Source organism: Hyperoodon ampullatus, assembly GCF_949752795.1.
Source record: "Hyperoodon ampullatus genome assembly, chromosome: 16".
Classification (NCBI taxonomy): domain Eukaryota; kingdom Metazoa; phylum Chordata; class Mammalia; order Artiodactyla; family Ziphiidae; genus Hyperoodon; species Hyperoodon ampullatus.
Genome location: NC_136929.1, coordinates 15,019,254 through 15,038,873, shown reverse-complemented (window position 1 = coordinate 15,038,873; position 19,620 = coordinate 15,019,254). Strand labels below are relative to the sequence as shown.

At 43.3% G+C, this 19,620-nt stretch overlaps 2 protein-coding genes across 4 annotated transcripts in view; one reads left to right on the top strand and one right to left on the bottom strand.

The window, feature by feature from the left end:
• The window catches only part of LOC307065002 (ATP-binding cassette sub-family C member 4), a gene marked incomplete at both ends in the record, with an annotated part of 215,197 nt that overhangs the window by 130,931 nt on the left and 64,646 nt on the right, over window positions 1-19,620 (bottom strand). For all 3 annotated transcript variants that reach the window (XM_079721739.1, XM_079721737.1, XM_079721738.1), the window contains 4 exons: window positions 3,988-4,237; window positions 5,750-5,875; window positions 7,248-7,411; window positions 8,004-8,093. In XM_079721739.1, the coding sequence (XP_079577865.1) occupies window positions 3,988-4,237; window positions 5,750-5,875; window positions 7,248-7,411; window positions 8,004-8,093 (630 nt within the window). The remainder of the gene's footprint in view (window positions 1-3,987; window positions 4,238-5,749; window positions 5,876-7,247; window positions 7,412-8,003; window positions 8,094-19,620) is intronic.
• Window positions 9,897-10,403, top strand: LOC307064958 (large ribosomal subunit protein uL30m-like; the record flags this gene model as incomplete). The annotated part of the gene is made up of 1 exon (XM_079721668.1): window positions 9,897-10,403. The coding sequence occupies exon 1, from the start codon at window positions 9,918-9,920 to the stop codon at window positions 10,401-10,403; it is 486 nt and encodes a 161-aa protein (XP_079577794.1). The 5' UTR covers window positions 9,897-9,917.

The following is a 19,620-nucleotide window of genomic DNA, read 5'->3' as shown; positions in this document are numbered from 1 at the left end:
TACCAGCTCTCGCCTGTTCTGTCACAGTTCATCCCCCTCCCGATTCTCCTCCCCTCCTGAAACAACATCATTTCAGAATCTCACTTGCTATTAACCATTTCAAATACTGATACGCCTTTTCTTTTGCTGGTTCCTTCCCCAGCACCACCGACCCTCCCCCAGCACCACTCCCTCCTGACCTCCTTACAACACCTCTGAGAGTGTCCAGCACGCTTCACCCCCTCCAGTGACCCATCAGAACCTATGTCCACATCCACAAGTGGCCTCTGCCTGGACACCCTGAGTACTAATGCCACCCACCCTTCTGGGCCATCTCAAATGCTAATCCTCCTGGGAACCAGCTCAGGAGGATCCAGACTGGCACTGACCTCCCTACCTCTGAATCCTCATAGGGATATAAAGTCATAAAGAGGGGAGACACTGGGTGATTCCTGCACTTACACAGTCCCAACTCCATCTGAGACCAAGCCTTGCACAGAGTTGGCCCGTCGTGGGTATCAGGCGAAGGGAAGGAACACACTACATGGCTGTTCAAATCAGTCCAACCGGTGACTGCGTGGCTACAGCCTTACATAGTCTGAGCTAACAGAGCAACAAGCAAAAGGTTATACGTGTATGTTATACATCTTGTCTAAACAGAAATTCCAATTTTAACTTAAGCGTGTTACCAAGATAAAAAACCTCAATATTCAGTGTATGTATGGTAGAATAGAAATTCCCCACTTTCAAAAAAAAAAAAAGAAAAAGTATGCCTTAAATGAGGAATTAAATCTACTGAGCACTTGTCTACAAATAATAGGTCTGCGAAGGCAAAGAAGTCACAATCTTCCAGGGGTTAAATGAGACTCCATTCAACACATGACCAGCCTGTAAAGTTGCAAGAAGTGCTGGTTGCATTTTTCCCCAGGACTCAGGCTGATGAAAAAGGTGAAATTAAACTGCCATTAGAGCCATGAAGTGCAGACCCAGAACACATCATGAGGGAAAGTGTCAGCGTCAGAACTACAGCCAAAAAGACTGACTTCCCAGGGGCTGGTAGGGGAAAACATAAGCAGCTTTGTGAACAATATAACCTCAGAGACACATTTTACTGGATGTAAAAGTCACTGAAGACTTTTAGTGCTCTTATGTTAAGATATTTTTAATTCTATTGCAGTAGCTCAACGCCAAGACCTTCAGTCCCCTTTCATTCCTAAGAGAAAAATCAGGGGACCACTGCACCACCTCCAAGGTAGCCAGGGGTGGTGGATTTTCTTCCTAGGGCCCCCAAACATGACCTGAGTGGAAATCTTGGAAGATAGCCCATCCAGTCTACTGAGTCCCAGGCTGCAGAAGGCAGTGGGGCAGCAGGGCTTAAACCACACTCTGTTCTAAACTCCACGTGCCCACCACGCCTCCAGCCCGTCTATGGTCAAACCTCACCTGGTTTTCTTCCATTCTTGCTGCCGTTCTCACCTTCTAATTAGACATCAACACATCTAACTGAGAAGCAGGGAAAGGAAGAACACAAGTTCTTCCTCTTCTCCTCCCCTTAGTATTCCAGGTGACTTTGCAGCCCCAAAACGGAAAGGAGCCCACAATCCATCTCTCCTGTTAAGGGGCTTAGAATACTCCTGGGGAGTCACAACACGATCACCCCACTTGACATGATGCTGGGCCATGCAGGGCTGGCCCCGCACACAAATGGAAGCCCTAGATCAGCGCAAATGAAAGTGCTGGGAGAGGGGCGTGGGGCTGCTGGAGGCTCAGCAGCATTTGCTTAAATCAAGGACTGACGAGAAGGCAACCCAGGGGGCCCAAAAAAGTGAGCAAAACCAGGGAGGAGTGTGACAGGTCACACAGACAACCCGTCTTTCCCCCTCCCCCACCAGAGTGGAGGGTCGTGCGCTGTGAAACAGAGCTGCCAATGGAGTGTAGAGTTTAAAATTTTGACTCTGCAAGTAACATGGAAACCCTGAAGGTCTTCGGACTAAGACCAGATGATGAAAACAACACTTAAATAGATATTCCACATGCTAGAAGGTACTAAGAAGGCAATGGAACAATGGTTTAAAAAACCAGGCTTGGGCTTCCCTGGTGGCGCAGTGGTTGGGAGTCTGCCTGCCGATACAGGGAATACGGGTTCATGCCCCGGTCCGGGAAGATCCCACATGCCGCAGAGCGGCTGGGCCCGTGAGCCATGGCCGCTGGGTCTGTGAGTCCGGAGGCTGTGCTCCGCAGCGGGAGAGGCCACAACAGTGAGAGGCCTGCATACCGCAAAAAACAAAACAAAACAAAAACCAGGCTTTGGGCAGGATCCTAGCTGTCATTTACTAGCTATGTAAGGATAGGTGAGCTATTTCACCTGTTATAGGAACCTGTTTCCTTATCTGTAAAGTGGGGACACTAATGCTTATCCCATTCAGTTGCTATCAGGATTAAATGAGACGACATGCAAAGGCTTCAGGAGCGCCCAGACCTCACAGCAACCGCGGCAGCAGCGATCGAAGACAGCAGCTGCCACAGCACACGTGTGAAGTCTCCATCTGGACAGCTTACTGTGTCACTAAGAACGTCACTACAGTTCAAGGATATCCCTAAATGTCCTCTTTCAAGATGTGAAAGCTTCATAAAAGAAACTTTATTGAACTGCATGGACATTCCCTTAACAGTGTTGCTAGAAGCCCCCATCAAAAAGAACGATTAGGGCTTCCCTGGTGGCGCAGTGGTTAAGAATCCTCCTGCCAATGCAGGGGACACGGGTTCGAGCCCTGGTCCGGGAAGATCCTACGTGCCGCGGAGCAACTAAGCCCATGCACCACAACTACTGAAGCCCACACGCCTAGAGCCTGTGTTCCGCAACAAGAGAAGCCACTGTAATGAGAAGCCCGCGCACCGCAATGAAGAGCAGCCCCCGCTCTCCACAACTAGAGAAAGCCCACACGCAGCAACGAAGACCCAACGCAGCCCAAAATAAATAAATAAATACATAAAATTAAAGAAAAGAAAGAAAGAATGATAAATTCAGGGGAGCAGAACTGACCGCGTATAACTGATCTGTTTTATGGGCAAAAGCTTTTTATATTATAGAAACTTCATCATAACCTTTTATGACGACTGAATGATCAAATAAAAATCACAGCCAAAGCTATCTAACTTCACAAGAGATCTGTTACTGGCCATCCATCACTATCGAGAAGTAGGAAGAAAACAAATTAGATGTGTTATAAAGCCCAGACACTCAAGCTCACGCCCAGGTCAGCTCACAAAGCCAATTTATCTTCATTGTACACCAATTAATAAACACACTACTCCTTAAATATCTACAGGTTCTTATCTTGGTGATGTAAATTATTCACCCCTGGCAATTTACAGACAGATTAAAAAGAGAGAGAGAGAGACTGTGGGTATGGTAGGAATCACAAGTTTGAAAGGAAGAGGGCAGCTAGAGATAGGATTACACGTGAGTGAAAAGAGAACAGGGACAAAAAGGCAGATCGAAACGGCATGCTCAGAAATCAACAAGCAAACCATCTACGGAGGAAAGAACCCATTTTTAAACACAGAGAATGAAGTGAGACTGACGCCATGCTTCCTACCCAAGGAACAGAGGCCTCTCAGCATGTTCATTGCCTCCCGGCCCAGAGAGGAATCCTATTCACCCCAGGACTGGACACAGCTGTCACCTAGTCAATGGAGTTAGCACAGGAGATGAGATTTGTTTGCTTCTCCTACTTTCAGACAACTTAATCGTCTCACAGTCATTACTCGACAAGAGCCCTGTACCACTGGCACTTATACTCCTGCCCATAGATGAGCAGGCTCTTAAGATATTTATAACGCACCCTATGCCAGAAGACGGGAGTACTAAAGACTTTCTGGAACAACCAGCAGCTTAGGCAGTGAGAGAGTTAGATCTCCCCTAACTGGCACACAGTGACACCAAATAAAAGGAGGCATTTTAGGTAAAATCCACCTACAAGTTAATAAAGTTATTTGTCAGCAAACCTTGATTCTTCGGATGCTGACGACTGCCTCTGACACCTTCTCGACGGCCGAAGGGAAGAAGAGGGTGACCGTCAACCGCACAGCCCCATACAATGTCACCGCCACAAACACACGGCTCGCTGTGATCACGTTGCCAAGAAGCACATACGTGGTGAAGGTGACAAAAACAATGATTTTGCTTGCAACAAAAAACGATGCCAAATTCATTCCTCTAAGGTAGGAACTTCTCAGAATCTTGGAAATTTCCTTCCTGGAAAAGAGTAGACAATAGATTTTAAAAGAAGCATCAACATCCAAGACATGAATTCAAGTGCCCTGTGTGAGTGGCCTCTTCCTACGGAGAGGACCCACATGAACACAAACCATCCCTCACGTCATGGAGATACTACACAGTGCACACCCGGGGGCCTGCCCGACACCAAGGCCACACACTTCATCACCGCTTCACTCTTCCAACTAAATAGAGGCTTAGCGTCACATTTTAAACATTTGGGGTCAATCAGACTGGGTTTGAACATTCAGTCAACATCCATTCATGACCAGAAGTCCTGTGCCGGCCTCCTCACTGAGGACAGGAAGATACAGCCCATCCCCTCCAGGAGTTGACGAACTCATAAAAGAATAGAGAAGACAACCCCCAAATTGTGAGACACCAAGACATTAGACAGAGGCGCCAGCACGGCCCCCACGGGAGTGCAGAGCAGAGGCGTGTAACTCGGAGCAGTAGAGTGCGGGCAAGTCACACGCACGTGTACCCTGAGAAGATGAGCTGGAGTCAGTCGGGCTTGGTGGAGGCCAGAGAAGATGAGGGTATTCCCAGCAGAGGGAGGGGCACCCACAAAGGTGCAAAGTGAGAGGTGACACGGTGCTGCCAGAGAATGCTAAGTACCCTGTGCTGGAGTATAAGCACTCATCAGATATTTAAGTCAAAGATGGAAAAAAAACTCTACAAACATAAAGCAAAGCAAAAAAATATATTTATGTCTTTGTTTGGAATGAATAATACTGACTCATAAAGTTTGGCCTGATATAAGTACCCAATCTTTATAATCTCCTCATTTGTGCTATATTAACATAAATTATACTTTTAGTTTAAATATCGTTTTAGATGCCAACATCTTAAATCATTGTTTATTTGGAATCTGTGCTATTAAGAAATACTTGGGGGCTTCCCTGGTGGCGCACTGGTTAAGAATCCGCCTGCCAATGCAGGGAACACGGGTTCGAGCCCTGGTCGGAGAAGATCCCACATGCCGCAGAGCAACTAAGCCCGTGCGTCACAACTGCTGAGCCCACGTGCCACAACTCCTGAAGCCTGCTCGCCTTGAGCCCGTGCTCCGCAACAAGAGAAGCCACGGCAATGAGAAGCCCGCGCATCGCAACGAAGAGTAGCCCCCGCTGGCTGCAACCAGAGAAAGCCCACGAGCAGCAACAAAGACCCAATGCAGCCAAAAAAAAAAATAAACAAATGAATGAATGAGTGAATGAATGAATAAATGATTTTTTTAAAAAGACAGAAATACTTGCAATTTAATTTCTGTATAAGTAAGAAGCATATATTTTTTTTCCTTTAAGAAGATGGTAAATGGAAGAGCAGGTTAAAATGACATCTCCACTATTCTACTTAACCCCACTGCCCCATGTTGGGGGTGGAGTGGATAGCAGTTAAGTTCACCTTAATGTGAAAACTTGGTAAGACTTCTAAACCATTCAGTGAATGAGATAAATTATGAAAATATGCTGTATATATACAAAAACTTACCTTCTCAAACTGGTAATAAGGTCTGCAAAAGACTTTTCCCAGCCATACATTTTTATTATTCTGATGCCAGTTATAACTTCATTCATGGTCCTGATCCTGGTGTCTGTGAAAGCTGCAGTCTTACTCCTAAGGGACAGACGTGAGAGAGGAGTCTTAGTGACCACAGCCCAACTTTCCTTAACAGCAGCAACAGTGGCACAGCCAGAGACCAGGGATCAAATGATTCCCTACAGCTCTTTTGAGCAGACAGGCAGGTCCTACTCAAAGTAGAAATGGAGAAGACTTCAATTAGGAAGCCAACCATTCAGCCCAATTCAAGAAGTAACTTGGAGAACTTGCAGTATCCGCTAATGAAGACCCAGAATTAATCAGATACAAACCATCTGCCCAAGGATGTCACGGTCAGGTAGGGAAGGCAGAAAGACACCCGACTCTAACAGGAAGACAGCGGCTGTGCTGTAATAAAATAGGAGTAAAGTGCTGGGGAGCAGAAAAGACGGGGCTGTTAATTCCACTGGGAAAGGAGAACAAGAAAGCCTTCAGAGACCCGGTAGCACTGGAACAGGGCCTCAAAGGATAAGGAACTTCTCTCCATAGCAAAAAGAGGAAATGAGGGCTTCCCTGGTGGTGCAGTGGTTGAGAGTCCGCCTGCCGATGCAGGGGACACGGGTTCGTGCCCCGGTCTGGGAAGATTCCCACATGCCATGGAGCGGCTGGGCCCATGAGCCATGGCCGCTGGGCCTGCGCGTCCGGAGCCTGTGCTCTGCAACGGGAGAGGCCACGACAGTGAAAGGCCCGCGTACCGCCAAAAAAAAAAAAAAAAAAAAAAAAGGAAACAAAATTCCAAGTAGAGGAAAAAAACACCACACGAAAAGGTACACATACACATAAAAGAACTCAATGAGCTTCAAACAGCACAACATCTCCATCACGTGACAACCTGGACAATGACCCACCTCCAACCCTCTGGGACCTGCTTCAAGTCTAACTAATCAGCATTAGGCTCTTCATCACCAGCCACTTTTCTATCACATTGGCTGCTAGGAATGTGGGGCTTTATAAAGACATATTTAAGATCGATCTTGCCCTTGGGGTTAATGGAAACATTGAATTAAAAACAAGATGCAAACATATACACACCTGAAAATGGCTCTAACACAAGCATAGCAAAAATAGATGCCTATGGAATTGAGCCTATAAGATCATTCCTATTTAATAATGCTTAAACAACACTATTCAATGTACATTCTGCTTAAGGACACTCTACTCGTTCAGGTATGGTGCCGGGAGGAGCCAGCGAATGCTGTCACCTTTCCCGCTTCAGGATCAAACTTCAGCTTAAGGCTGGAGCATCTACTGGCTAAGCCTAAAGGGTCTACAACACATGCCAAGAGACCAAAGAAGGCATTTTTGTTTTGTTTTGGAACAAAAGCATCAAGCAGATGGTAGATGTTACCAGTTGCATATTAACACTTTTTAAAGCCAGTGTGTCTCTTACCTAAGTGATGAAAACAGCTTCCCAATGCAGCTTTGCAAAGGCAGGAGGATTATTAGAACCGCCATTCCAGCAAGACATGATATTCCTATTTCCATCCAGAGCAGGATGGTCACTGCGATAGCCTGCAGGGGCCCTGCCCACAGAAAGTGCAAGAATATCGTTACCTTAAAAGAAAGAAAACAAAGCCTTCTTAGGAATGTATAAAAACCAGACCAGTAAGGACACAATTTAGAAACAATCTTCTGTCAAAGAACAGACAGGAGCCTAAACAGAAAGGATCACAGTGGGTTTTAAACCTGCTAAAGCAGGAATCAAGTATCCACCCCAGGTGATGCTGTTCTGGGACAGCACAGGGCCAGGCTCACGGACGTCCAGGGAGAAGACAACCGGCAGCGCCAGGAAGCTTTCAATTGTGTCCATCCCGCAAATGAGCTCAGGGCTTCCTCAAAGTCTGCCCCAGAATTCAGCCCCTGTCAAGAAGGGCCACCCCAGGAGCACCCTTAGAGACGCTAAGCACGCTGGGCAAGAACACTGCGGCCTATTTATCATTAGAAAAATAAAATTCTCATCTGAACGACAATACACACTATTACATCTAATATGCACACAGAAGAAATGAGAGCTGGATGAAGAGAACTCTTTGTCTTAACGTCTTCAAAAGAATCCTGGCCACGCCAAACACTGGCTCCTGGCATCCCAAAAAGCTAAACACAGTAAGGACAGGAAATGGAAAAGGATCCCCCAGGGGCAGCTTACCTGATCAAACCTGTTCACATCGTTGGACAGCAGGTTGACTATCTGGCCTGTGGTGGTCTTCCCCATGGCCAAGTTACTCAGGCAAAGTGCCTGAAACAAGAGAGGGTAACAGAGAATTGGGCCCCTGCGGTGATACCAAGTCACTCTTAGAACATAACAAAACAGAGCATGTTTTCATAGGGCCTTGAGTGGTGTCAGGATGAGCAGGATGATCCCTGACAGCAGGGCTCTAGGAAACCATGTTTACCCTTTGACTCCTCAATGTGGCCACAGCCACGCCCACAAGGACAGTAAACAGAGGCCGACGCAAAATCTCCCACCTTTTTTTTTTTTTTTGATGAATCTGGACATGCCCAAAATATAAAGGGATGTAGGTTCATAGTTCGAAGCCAACTAAAGTAATTTTGGGCCATATTATATATGAAAGCAGGGAAGTTGCCTGCAAATCAATCGTTAATTGTGTGTGTGACGTCATTTCAACACTGTATTCTCAGTTTCCTCATTCTTTGAACGGAAATAACTTTTCACCGTGCCTAAGATCATAGGGTACGTATGAGAGGTGAATGGCAGATCTGTTATCTACTCTGTGGAGGACACCAGGTGCTCCTGGAGATATATTTACTGATAGTCATCTTCTTGTCTTTGGAGATGGGACAAGGTATATGCCAACACCTGTAATTCAGGTGTGAAGTGAACAGTAAATACAGTGGCACAGGGAACTGGGGAAGGTTTCTACCACGTGACACTGTGGTGATGGAGGAGCTTGGACGACGAAAAGGATAAAGTATATGGAGAGAAGTGAAGGGCACTGGGGGTGAGAGGAACCCATGCAGAGACTCCAGGGAGGGAAAACGCAAAATGTGGCTAGAAAAGTGGTCTGGGAAAGAGCTAAAGAGTTTGGAAGGCAACATGGAACGGTCCATGTTTTTTCACATTAGAGAAGCTCAACTTTAGGAAAATTAAACTGAAGAAGTGACTGGCCAGGAGATTTTTGGAAGAAAGGAGAATTAGGGGTCAGTGAAACAGTCAAGAGGTAACCAGACTGTGCAGTAGAGATGTGTGAATGGTAGCAAAGGGCCACTGAAAACACTTTGAAAGGTAAAAAATGCTTTGCAAATATGAGCGAAGGAGGGAGGGAGGGAGGGAGGGAGGGATATACCACTACAGGAAAGAAAGAAACCATACTGTGCCTTAATTACTGAAAGCTCTCTTGAAAATAGTTCTAAAGCCTATTTTACATACAAATACATGTTAATCCCTCATGAAGAAAATACTTATTTTAAAGAAGTAGCTAGTTTATCCCTAATTTGAACAACTGAAAGAAGGCAGAATGGTGTACCAAACTCTGAGTTTAAACTGATCATCAAAAAAAAAATCAAGACAACTGCACCTAATTGGAATTGATGGACCAAAAGGCTGGTTCTGGAACAAAAGTTAACATGAATCAACTATAACACTGTAGCCAGGGACTTCCCTCGTGGCGCTGTGGTTAGGAATCCACCTGCCAGCGCAGGGGATGCGGGTTCAAGCCCTGGCCCGGGAAGATCCCACAGGCCGCAGAGCAACTCAGCCCGTGCACCACAACTACTGAGCCTACACTCTAGAACCCATAAGCCACGACTACTGAGCCCGTGCGCCACAACTACTGAAGTCCACGCACCTACAGCCTGTGCTCCACAATAAGAGAAGCCACCACAATGAGAAGCCCACGAACCACAACAAAGAGTAGCCCCTGCTTGCAGCAACTAGAGAAAGCCTGCGTGCAGCAATGAAGACCCAACACAGCCAAAAATAAATTAATTGATTAATTAATTTTAAAAAGTCCTTTCTCTGCTCCGGTTCCCATGAGTGGTGAGCTTCAGGCCGAAAGACATTTAGGAATTGCTGCCCCTAAGGAGAACAGTCACCACACTCATGGCAGGAATTTTGTGCTCAATAGTTCAGAGGCCCCCAGGCAGACTACAAATGGTGAGAAAAGGTGTGGAGCCCCTTGTTTGTACAGATTGGATTCATCACAAATTTGCGAAGTCAAGAATTCCAGATAAAGTTTTCCAGCCTTCACCTGAAGATCATGAAAAATACGGTGGGGATCCACAGCAACCTCATAAACTGCATATTGTTGCCAGAATAAAAAGTACAAAAAGACGTCCATATTGGGAGAAAGATATAATAAAGATGCTTGGGTTACAAAAAGCACATACTCCTCAAGTTCACAAGAATACCCCTTCGGTGAATGCAAAACTGAAAGTGGTTAAACATTTGATAAGAATCAAGCCACTGAAGCTGCCACAGGGTCTCCCAACAGAGGAGGATATGTCCAGAACGTGCCTCAGGAGCACTGGAGAGCTGGTGGTGGGGTGGCTTCAGAACCCCACAGACCAGGAAGTGAATAAGTCCTGATGGCCTCCCAGCTTCAGCGTAAAAAGTGTAAGTCATTTCTATTTAAAGACAGTGAGAAAGTGTTCTCATTAAAATGTTTTAAATTCTAAAAACAAACAACAACAACAACAAACAAACAAAAAAAAAACAAAACACTGCAGCCAACACAGAAATCAAGGATCTGCCAAAAGAAAATCAGTCATATTCCACACAGGGTAAAAAACAGAACATGAAGTGACAGTAATATGATTACTGAGAAGACACAGCTTACAAGCAAATGCCAGAGTTCTGTTTCCAACCATGAAAGAATAATTGGTACTGGACTTGCCCGCCATCATAAAACTGCAAAGTTGGACAAAATATAGGAAGCAGCTGTTTTCAGGCACTGAACGACAAGCAGGCCTGAACTGTAAGCCTAGAGAAGAAGAGAGCCCGGGACTGGCCTGTCTTTCTGCCTGGGGGTATCTTCTGCCCAAGCAGAACTAAAGTTTCACTGAACTGAAGAGGAAGAGATGGCTGTTCTAAGTTGCAGAAACGGCTGGAATTTGGGAGGAACAGCAGAGGGTAGACCCAGAATATCTTGTGGGGATTTACCAAAGGAACTTTGCCAGAACTTCACTGTTCATGAGCACGGTCAGACTCCATGATGCCTGTGTGAGGTCACGTCAACGCCAGGAGACTAGAGTTTCTGCCTACCTAGAAGAAAGAGTTCTTCTTAAGCGCCTCCGACATTCACTTAGCTGCCAGGAAGGCCATGCCTTACGCTCTAGAGTAGAGCCATGCACTTGGACTAAGTTCAAAATGGAAATAATTGCCCCAGATAGACAGACAAGACAAACAGAAAGATAGAAAGAACAAATAAGCCAATCCTAACAAGACCAATCTACCAGGAATTCCCTATCAGAACAAATACCCTTTAATCCAGACTTCCTATAATGTATACTTCACAACACCCAACATAATAAGACATTAGACCTGCAAAGAAGCAAGAAAATTTGACCCATAATCAAGAGGAAAAAAAAAATACAAGCATTAGAAATAGACCCTGAGATGATCCAGATTTTGGAATTAGTAGACAAGAAGTATTAAACAACTATTATAGATATGTTCAAAGAATTAAAGGAAAATATGGTTATAACAAGTGAATGGATAGGTAATTTTTTGTTTTGTTTTTGTTTTTGGCCTCGCCACACAGCTTGTGGGATCTTAGTTCCCCAACCAGGGATCGAATCCGGGCCCCCGGCAGTGGAAGCACAGAGTCTTAACCACTGGATCACCAGGGAATTCTCTGGATAGGTAATTTCAGAAGAGAGATGGACACTATCAAAAAGAAGCAAACGGAAATTCTAGAACTAAAAAGTACAATATGAAAAATTCACTAGATAACTTTAATATCAGATAATTTCCACTGCTCTGTGCCCAGATTCATTAAGCCTTTCTTTAAGTTTACAACCTGAAGAACAAACAGAAAACAGAGAGCGAGAGCAAGACTGATTGAAGAAACGAAAGCTTAAGGGTTCAATGGGACCATACAAGCAATGAAACACACATGTAATTGGGAGTCCTGGGAGAAGATGACAAAATAGGGAAGAAAAAAATATTTGAGGGAATAATGGCTGAAATTTTTCCAAGTTTGGTAGAAAATATTAATTTAGATACCTAAGAATCTTAGCAAACCCCAGAAAGGATCAAAACAAAGAGACCTATGCTTGGGCACATCACAGTCAAAATGCTGAAAACCAGAAAGTAACAGTCTTGAAAGCAGCCCATGAAAAACAACGCATTACATTCAGAAGAAAAATAATACAACTAATAGCTGACTTAACAAACTCAATTCTGTAACTATGTGTGGCGATGGATATTAACTAGGCTTACTGTGGTGATCATTTATATAAACACACACACATATACACATACATACTATACACTATATATATATATACACACACACACAAAAATGCTGAATCATTTTGCTGAATATCTGAAACTAATATGCTCTATATCGATTATACCTCAGTTTAAAAGGAGGAGGAGATAGTGGAACAAAATTTATAGAGTGCTGAAAGAAAAGAATAACTGTCAACCCCAAATTCTATAACCAACAAAAGTAAATATCCTTCAAATGATGAGGGTGAAATTAAGACATTTTCACATAAAGTCTCAGAGACTTTATCACCACCCAACCTGATCTTTAAGAAATTGTAATGGATATTCTTCAAGCTAAAGGGAAATGGTACCAGATGGAAATTCAGTTGTAGAAAAATAGAGAAACCAAAATGACAAACAAACGTGGGTAAATATAAGAGATTGTATTATTCCTTTCCATTTCTTTGCGAAACAAATGGCTGCTTAAAAGCAAAATAATGGTAACACCGTATTGTGTATGTAGATGTGAAATATATAATAATAGTACATGGGATAGGATGTTACTCCTATTACGTTTCTTACATTTTATGTAAAGTAATCCAATATTAACATGCAAAAAAAGACTGTAATAAGATGCCTATTTTAATCACTAAAGCAACATTAAAAATACGAGATACTGTTAAAAAGCCAACAAAGGAATCAAAATGGAATACTAAAAAATATCTGATTGACTGAAATAAGTCAGGAATGGAGCCCTGCCACCCAAAAAAAAGGAAGATGAAACAAAGAGAAAATTAACAGTAAGTAAAAGGCTTAAGCCCCATCACATCAATATTTACACTAAAAGCAAACATACTAACACTCCAGTTAAAAGCCAGAGACTGCCACACTCACACTGGATTAATAAAAGAAAGATCCAGCTTGTTGTATATGTGAGATACACTTTAAAGTAAAAGGATGGAAAAGATGTGGCATGCAAACAGTAGGCGCAAGAAATCATGTGAGGCTATATTATTATCAAAGTTGATTTTGAGTCAAGGAATTAAACTACCAGAGATTAAGGACATTTCATAATGATAGCATAGTCAATTCACCACTCCTAAATGTGTATGGATCTAATTACTGAGTAGCTGCAACATATGAGACAACAACAGAACTATGGAGAAAAATCAGAAAACCTCACAATCATAGCAGGAGATTTTAACATCCTTCTTCTCAGTAAATGTAACAAGTAGACACCACCACCCCCAAAAAAATCAGTAACAATACAGAAGATGTGAATAACAAGTAACCAACTTAATCTAACTGACATTTATGGAACACCACACCCAACAATTATAGGACAGGTTTTTTTCAAGTACACATTGTAAATTCACCAAGACCATATGCTGGGGCCATAAAATCAATCTCAATAAATTTCTAAATATAAAAATGGTATGCAGAATGTTCTCTGATGACAAGAATTAAATTAGAAATCAATAATTTATATCTTATCTAAAAAGCCCAACTATTTGGAAATTAACATATTTCCAATGTTAATATTGGAAACAAATAAAATATCACAAGGGAAATAAGAAATATGGGTAATCAACTGCATGTCTATTGCCCTCAAGAGCTATCAGCTAGTTGAGTGCACAGAGATCATAGTCATTTATGTCATCATGGTCATAAAAACAGCTACCATTTATTCAGCACATACTACAAGCCAGACACTGAATAGAAAACAACCTTATTTGTAAGAATTTTTTCCTATTTTGCACATAGGAAAATAAACTGAAAGTATTCATACCTGACAAAGAATGGGCACTCAGTTATTTTGTTTTTGTTTTTAATGAAGCAAAGGTACAACTTGTGAAGGACAGAAATGTTACCTGCCAAGTCATTAAACAAAGGATGTTGCAGCCATCAAGCTGCCACATTACTGCCGGTCCCCTGAGGGAACTCAGGATGGAAACAGAATGCTGGATGGTCATGAAGCAGTCAACTGCTGCAGCCACCCCTGTCGTGCACCCTGAGGAGACTAAGGATGAGAAAGCACAGGATATTGGCCCCAGATAGCTGGGGTGCGTATCAAAGGAACGATTTCAATGGGCCCAGACTTGCATCTTGCTATACACAGAAAAGAGCTAATTTCATTACCTTGAGATGCCTGGTTTTCTTTAATGAACAGTGATCTTTTGATGTTCTGACTGTCCAGTCCTTGTTGCAAAAACCCCTTTGTATCCTGCCTCGGCCCCTGCACCCCCCTTGCTCTTCAGAATAGTCCCTCAGAGTGATCTGAGCGTCCTGTCTCCAGGGCTTGAGGTCCTGACAGAGTCCGCTAAATAAAATATAACTCTCAACTTCTAGGTTGTGCTTTTTTTTTTTTTCAGTCCACACACTGCTCCTCATTAATGTAGAAAATTAAAGTTCAGTTCTAATAAAATGTATATGTTATAGTTAAAAACACGTCACGTCCAGTGTAGAGAAAAACATACAAATAAATGCTAATGTTTTGGTTCTATATTTCCTTTAAGTTGACATTTTACAAGGGGATACTATTTGGTTAAATGTTTTCCTTGTGAAAGCAAAACAGTTCCACCATGAGAACAATAAAAGGCAAACAAACTGGAAACAAATTGGCACCATGTATGTCAAACGCTAAATTAGTTAGCAAGCTATTAATCTTTAATAAATCAAGAACACCTAAATATAGATAAGAATTATATGATAAAAGCCTACTAATTTTTTTAAAGGGCAAAAACCATGTACAGGAAATTCACTACAAAACACACAAAAGGCTAATGAAAATTCGCAAATACTCTAATTCAAAGAAACTCAAAAAGTGACATCCACGTTTGGCAAGGGTGTAGGGCCATCTCATTTCACTAAAGAGAACGTAAACTCTAGAAGGAAATCTGGCCTATCAAAAGGCTTAAAATGGGGCTTCCCTGGTGGCGCAGTGGTTGAGAGTCCACCTGCCGATGCAGGGGACACGGGTTCGTGCCCCGGTCCAGGAAGATCCCACATGCCGCGGAGCGGCTAGACCCGTGAGCCATGGCCGCTGAGCCTGCGCGTCCGGGGCCTGTGCTCCGCAACGGGACAGGCCACAACCTTGAGAGGCCCGCATACCGCAAAAAAAAAAAAGGCTTAAAATGTATACACCCTGAGAACTTAAGGATGTCTCCAAAGGTTTAGCTTTAATCAGGTTCATTGCACTGCTGTTTGTTAATACATAAAAACGGGAAAACAATCTGAATATCTAATTACTGATTATACTAGAATCCGCATGGCCTTTAAGAACAATATTATGAATTGCGAACTGCGAATTCCACCCAAGCAAGGATCCGTTTATGGTGGGTTCCTACGGCATGGGAGGTGGGGGGTGGTAAGTTACATATGGGGTCATAAGGGGACTCTATAATCTAGGCCAAAACATGGATTTTGTTCAACTTTTTAAAAAGAAATGCGAGAAATATTAGCCATTCATTTGAAAAATAAACAGTGTGTCCTTCCTCAATTATTTTAAATCAGCAGACTTCGTGCAACACAAAACCCAAGTGTGGGCAGATAAATGTAAGAGGAGAAAAAAATGTTCTTTCCACAGAATTGAGTTTTCCAGACTGGTGAAAAGTATTATCCCTTTAAGAATCCAATCTTCATTTTAATAGAAACGCTCCCCAAACCGTTCTCCAATAGTCCTTTAAAACAGAAGATGGGGGCTTCCCTGGTGGCGCAGTGGTTGGGAGTCCGCCTGCCGATGCAGGGGACGCGGGTTCCAGCCCTGGTCCGGGAAGATCCCACATACCACGGAGCAATGAAGTCCGAGCACCACAACTACTGAGCCTGCGCGCCTAGAGCCCATGTGCCACAACTACTGAGCCCACGCACCACAACTACTAAAGCTCACGCACCTAGAGCCCGTGCTAAGCAACAAGAAAAGCCACCGCAATGAGAAGCCTGCGCACCGCAATGAAGAGTAGCCCCTGCTCGCCACAACTAGAGACAAACCCCGCGCACAGCAACAAAGACCCAACGCAGCCAAATAAATAAATAAACAAACTTTTTAAAAAATGGCATGCCCAGTTGTAAGAATTTACACGAGGCCATATGCTAAGTTTTTATAGCAACTATACTGAGAATCATTTTGTCTATAAAGAATTTTCCAACTATTCTGCTTATCATTTATCTGCCTTCTTTCAGACCAAAAGAATACAAGAGGTAAACAATATACCTACTATAACTCACCCAGGGTACATAATTTTACTGAGAATTTGTCAAAATGAGGAATATTTTAAAAGGGTGATTTTCCTTTTTCCTAATGTTGTATATTTATAAAAGTATTGATCTTGGGGAGGACAGTGAACCTAAAGTAACCAACGGTGCACACTTTTGTAAAAACACAAAACTAGTTGCATTACCCCTTCCCCTAAACACCATCTTGGAAGCTTTCAGAAAATGAAGATACCTCTGGAGCAGAAAGGGGAAAAAATGACAAAAGTAAGAGATGCTGCCTAAATAATGATTCATTCACAACATACAGTTTTCCAACCAAACATACCAAGAGCAGTGATGCCTTAATTTCTCTTGTCGATGCATATAAAGGAATTAGAAGAAAAATGCACAGAGCAAGCAGGACAAGCTCCTCCCAGAAAGCCACCTAACACACTCTTTACCCAATTCCATTTTCCTAAATCCCACGTTCCCCTCCTCATTGGAGTGGAGCGTACAAAGTAGCAGCCAGGTACCCGCAGCTGTAAACTCCCAGAAATCCAGAGTAAAGAAAATGACTTAGTTCAGCTGATAAGTCCCAGGGGGAGAAGGAAGGAGGAGATGAGGACTTCAAAACAGAGCTAAGGCAGAGCCACTTGCTCAGAAAGGCCGCCAGAGAGGGTGCAGTTCTCTCTGAATCGCCTTCCTTTTTTCTTCCACAACAAACTCAAAGTTCATCACCACCGCAGCTGAGGATCATGGTGAGCGGTAAAATTTTTTCCAGTGAATACTGAGTCAATGTATGACCTCCACCTTTTCAAAAAAGTAAACTAGCCTTGAGGACATTATGCAAAGTGATAAGCCAGTCACCCAAGGACAACTCCTGTATGATTCCACATTACATGAGGTCCCTCGAACAGGCGAATATACTAAGCTATTAAAAGCTGTGGAGAGGCTGCTGCTCTGATGAATGGCTGAGTAGCTGATAGTGGAATAGCCCCACTTCCACTGCAGCCACATTGGTAGGCACTGGATAACTGGCAGTACGAGACTGATCCTTGAGAAAAGGGACACCCACGAGGTGAACACGGTCACTGCCCTGGCTCTCAGCCACTTCACAACTGTGGCAGCGAACTGAGGTCCAAAGAGCACAGGAGTCCCATGGAGCCGAGACAGAGGCCAGAGACTGAGTCAGCTGGCGCAGCTGGCAGGCTCCTCCAGGGCAAGACGCCAGCCAATAAAGAGGTTTACCAAAAGAAGGGATCTTGGGAGCCTCGGGGCACAAGGTAGCCCCCTACTCTTCCCCCCGTCCCCCTAACACACACACATAAAAAGAAGTATCCAGCCCTAAATGGCAGTCAGTACTGCTGAGGTTTAGAAACACTCCTCTAAGGGCTTCCCTGGTGGCGCAGTGGTTGAGAATCTGCCTGCTAATGCAGGGGACACGGGTTCGAGCCCTGGTCTGAGAGGATCCCACACGCCATGGAGCAACTAGGCCCGTGGGCCACAACTACTGAGCCTGCGCGTCCGGAGCCTGTGCTCTGCAACAAGAGAGGCCGCGATAGTGAGAGGCCCACGCACCGTGATGAAGAGTGGCCCCCGCTTGCCACAACTAGAGAAAGCCCTGGCACAGAAACGAAGACCCAACACAGCAAAAATAAATAAATTAATTAATAAACTCCTACCGCCATCTTCTAAATAACTAAATAAAAATAGAAGCCCTCCTCTAAAACAAACTTACTCTAGACTTGTCCTAGAAAAGACTAACTAACACCAAGGCCTAAGAAGACCCACAAGAAACATGGGGCGTGAAGGTGGAGGCCCACATGTTAGACAAACTTGGGAAAAACACCTTAGGACTTCCAAAGATCTAACCTAACAAAGCATCAAACCAAGCCTACACAAGTTCAAAGACAGATTTGGGCAAAATTCAACACTCTTCAGAAGAACATCAGAATGCAAACCTACAAGGGAGCTTTCATAATGTCCAATAAACAATGTAAAAGTCCTAGACATGCAAAGAAATTTTAAAATGTAACACACGCAAAAAAGAAGGCACTCTTCATAGTAAAAACAAAGTTGACCCAGACATTCGATTTTGAAAGATTTAAAGAAACTGCTATACATACATTCCAAGTGTATACATTTGTCAAAAATCAAATGCACAAATGTGTGCATTTATGTAAAATACTCGAGTTGATTAAAAAATAGTGAAGAGAAACAGAACTTTAGTTACATGAAAACAGAAGACTCAGTATTAAAGTGTATCATATACCCAAATCTTAGGAATTTAGTTACATTAACTTTTGATGGAAGGGTGTAGGAATTTTATTGTTGTTGTTGGGGAAGTTTTGAAAGGAAGCAAGTATTGCCGATTTGCTTTCAGACTGGCTAGCTAGTAAAAACCTATTACCCTGGGTCACACACAGCCCACCTCCAGGGGGACTCACATTGTCACTATGAGAACGGCACAGCTCAAGTGGAACGGTGCGCTGCCGTACTCACTCTCCCATAAACGATTACAACAAAAAATCCCATCTGAAGGTAACTTTGGCATATCCCAAAACATGGACCAAAGAGACACTCCATGTAAGGCCATGAATATAGACATCTTTTACCCTGAGACTAAAAAACACAGGGAGTCTGTTAGATGGACTATCAATGCAGCCAGTGAGGAGGTAACAGTGCAGTCAATACAGTGACAAAACTGGACACAAGCTGTATACATAATAAGACTGCAAGTGTATGGATATGTGTGGCTAGATAAAGACTGGAAAAGAATCTGCAAAATGATACCTGCCATTATAGGATGATGGCGTTTGGGATATTTCCTCCCAAATTTTTGGAATAATGGTAAGCAAAAACAGCAATACTTAAGAGACTGAGAGCTTTGTGGATTCCTATTAGAACTATGATTTCCTAACCAACACTTTTCTCCCCTTCTATAATTTATCGCTCAGATCTGGCTCCTTTCTATTCTTCTTTTCTCCATCTCTCATGAATATTTCAATGAATTAAAAGGTCTACATATTAACTCATTTTGCTATTTTGTCTAACATGTATTTCTGCCCACTGTTTTACTAGATCAGTTCACATATACATGAGATGAAATAAGACATTATTATATTCTTACAATGACCTAGTACTCTCATCTGTGGGATATCAGGAGCAGTTATTGAGA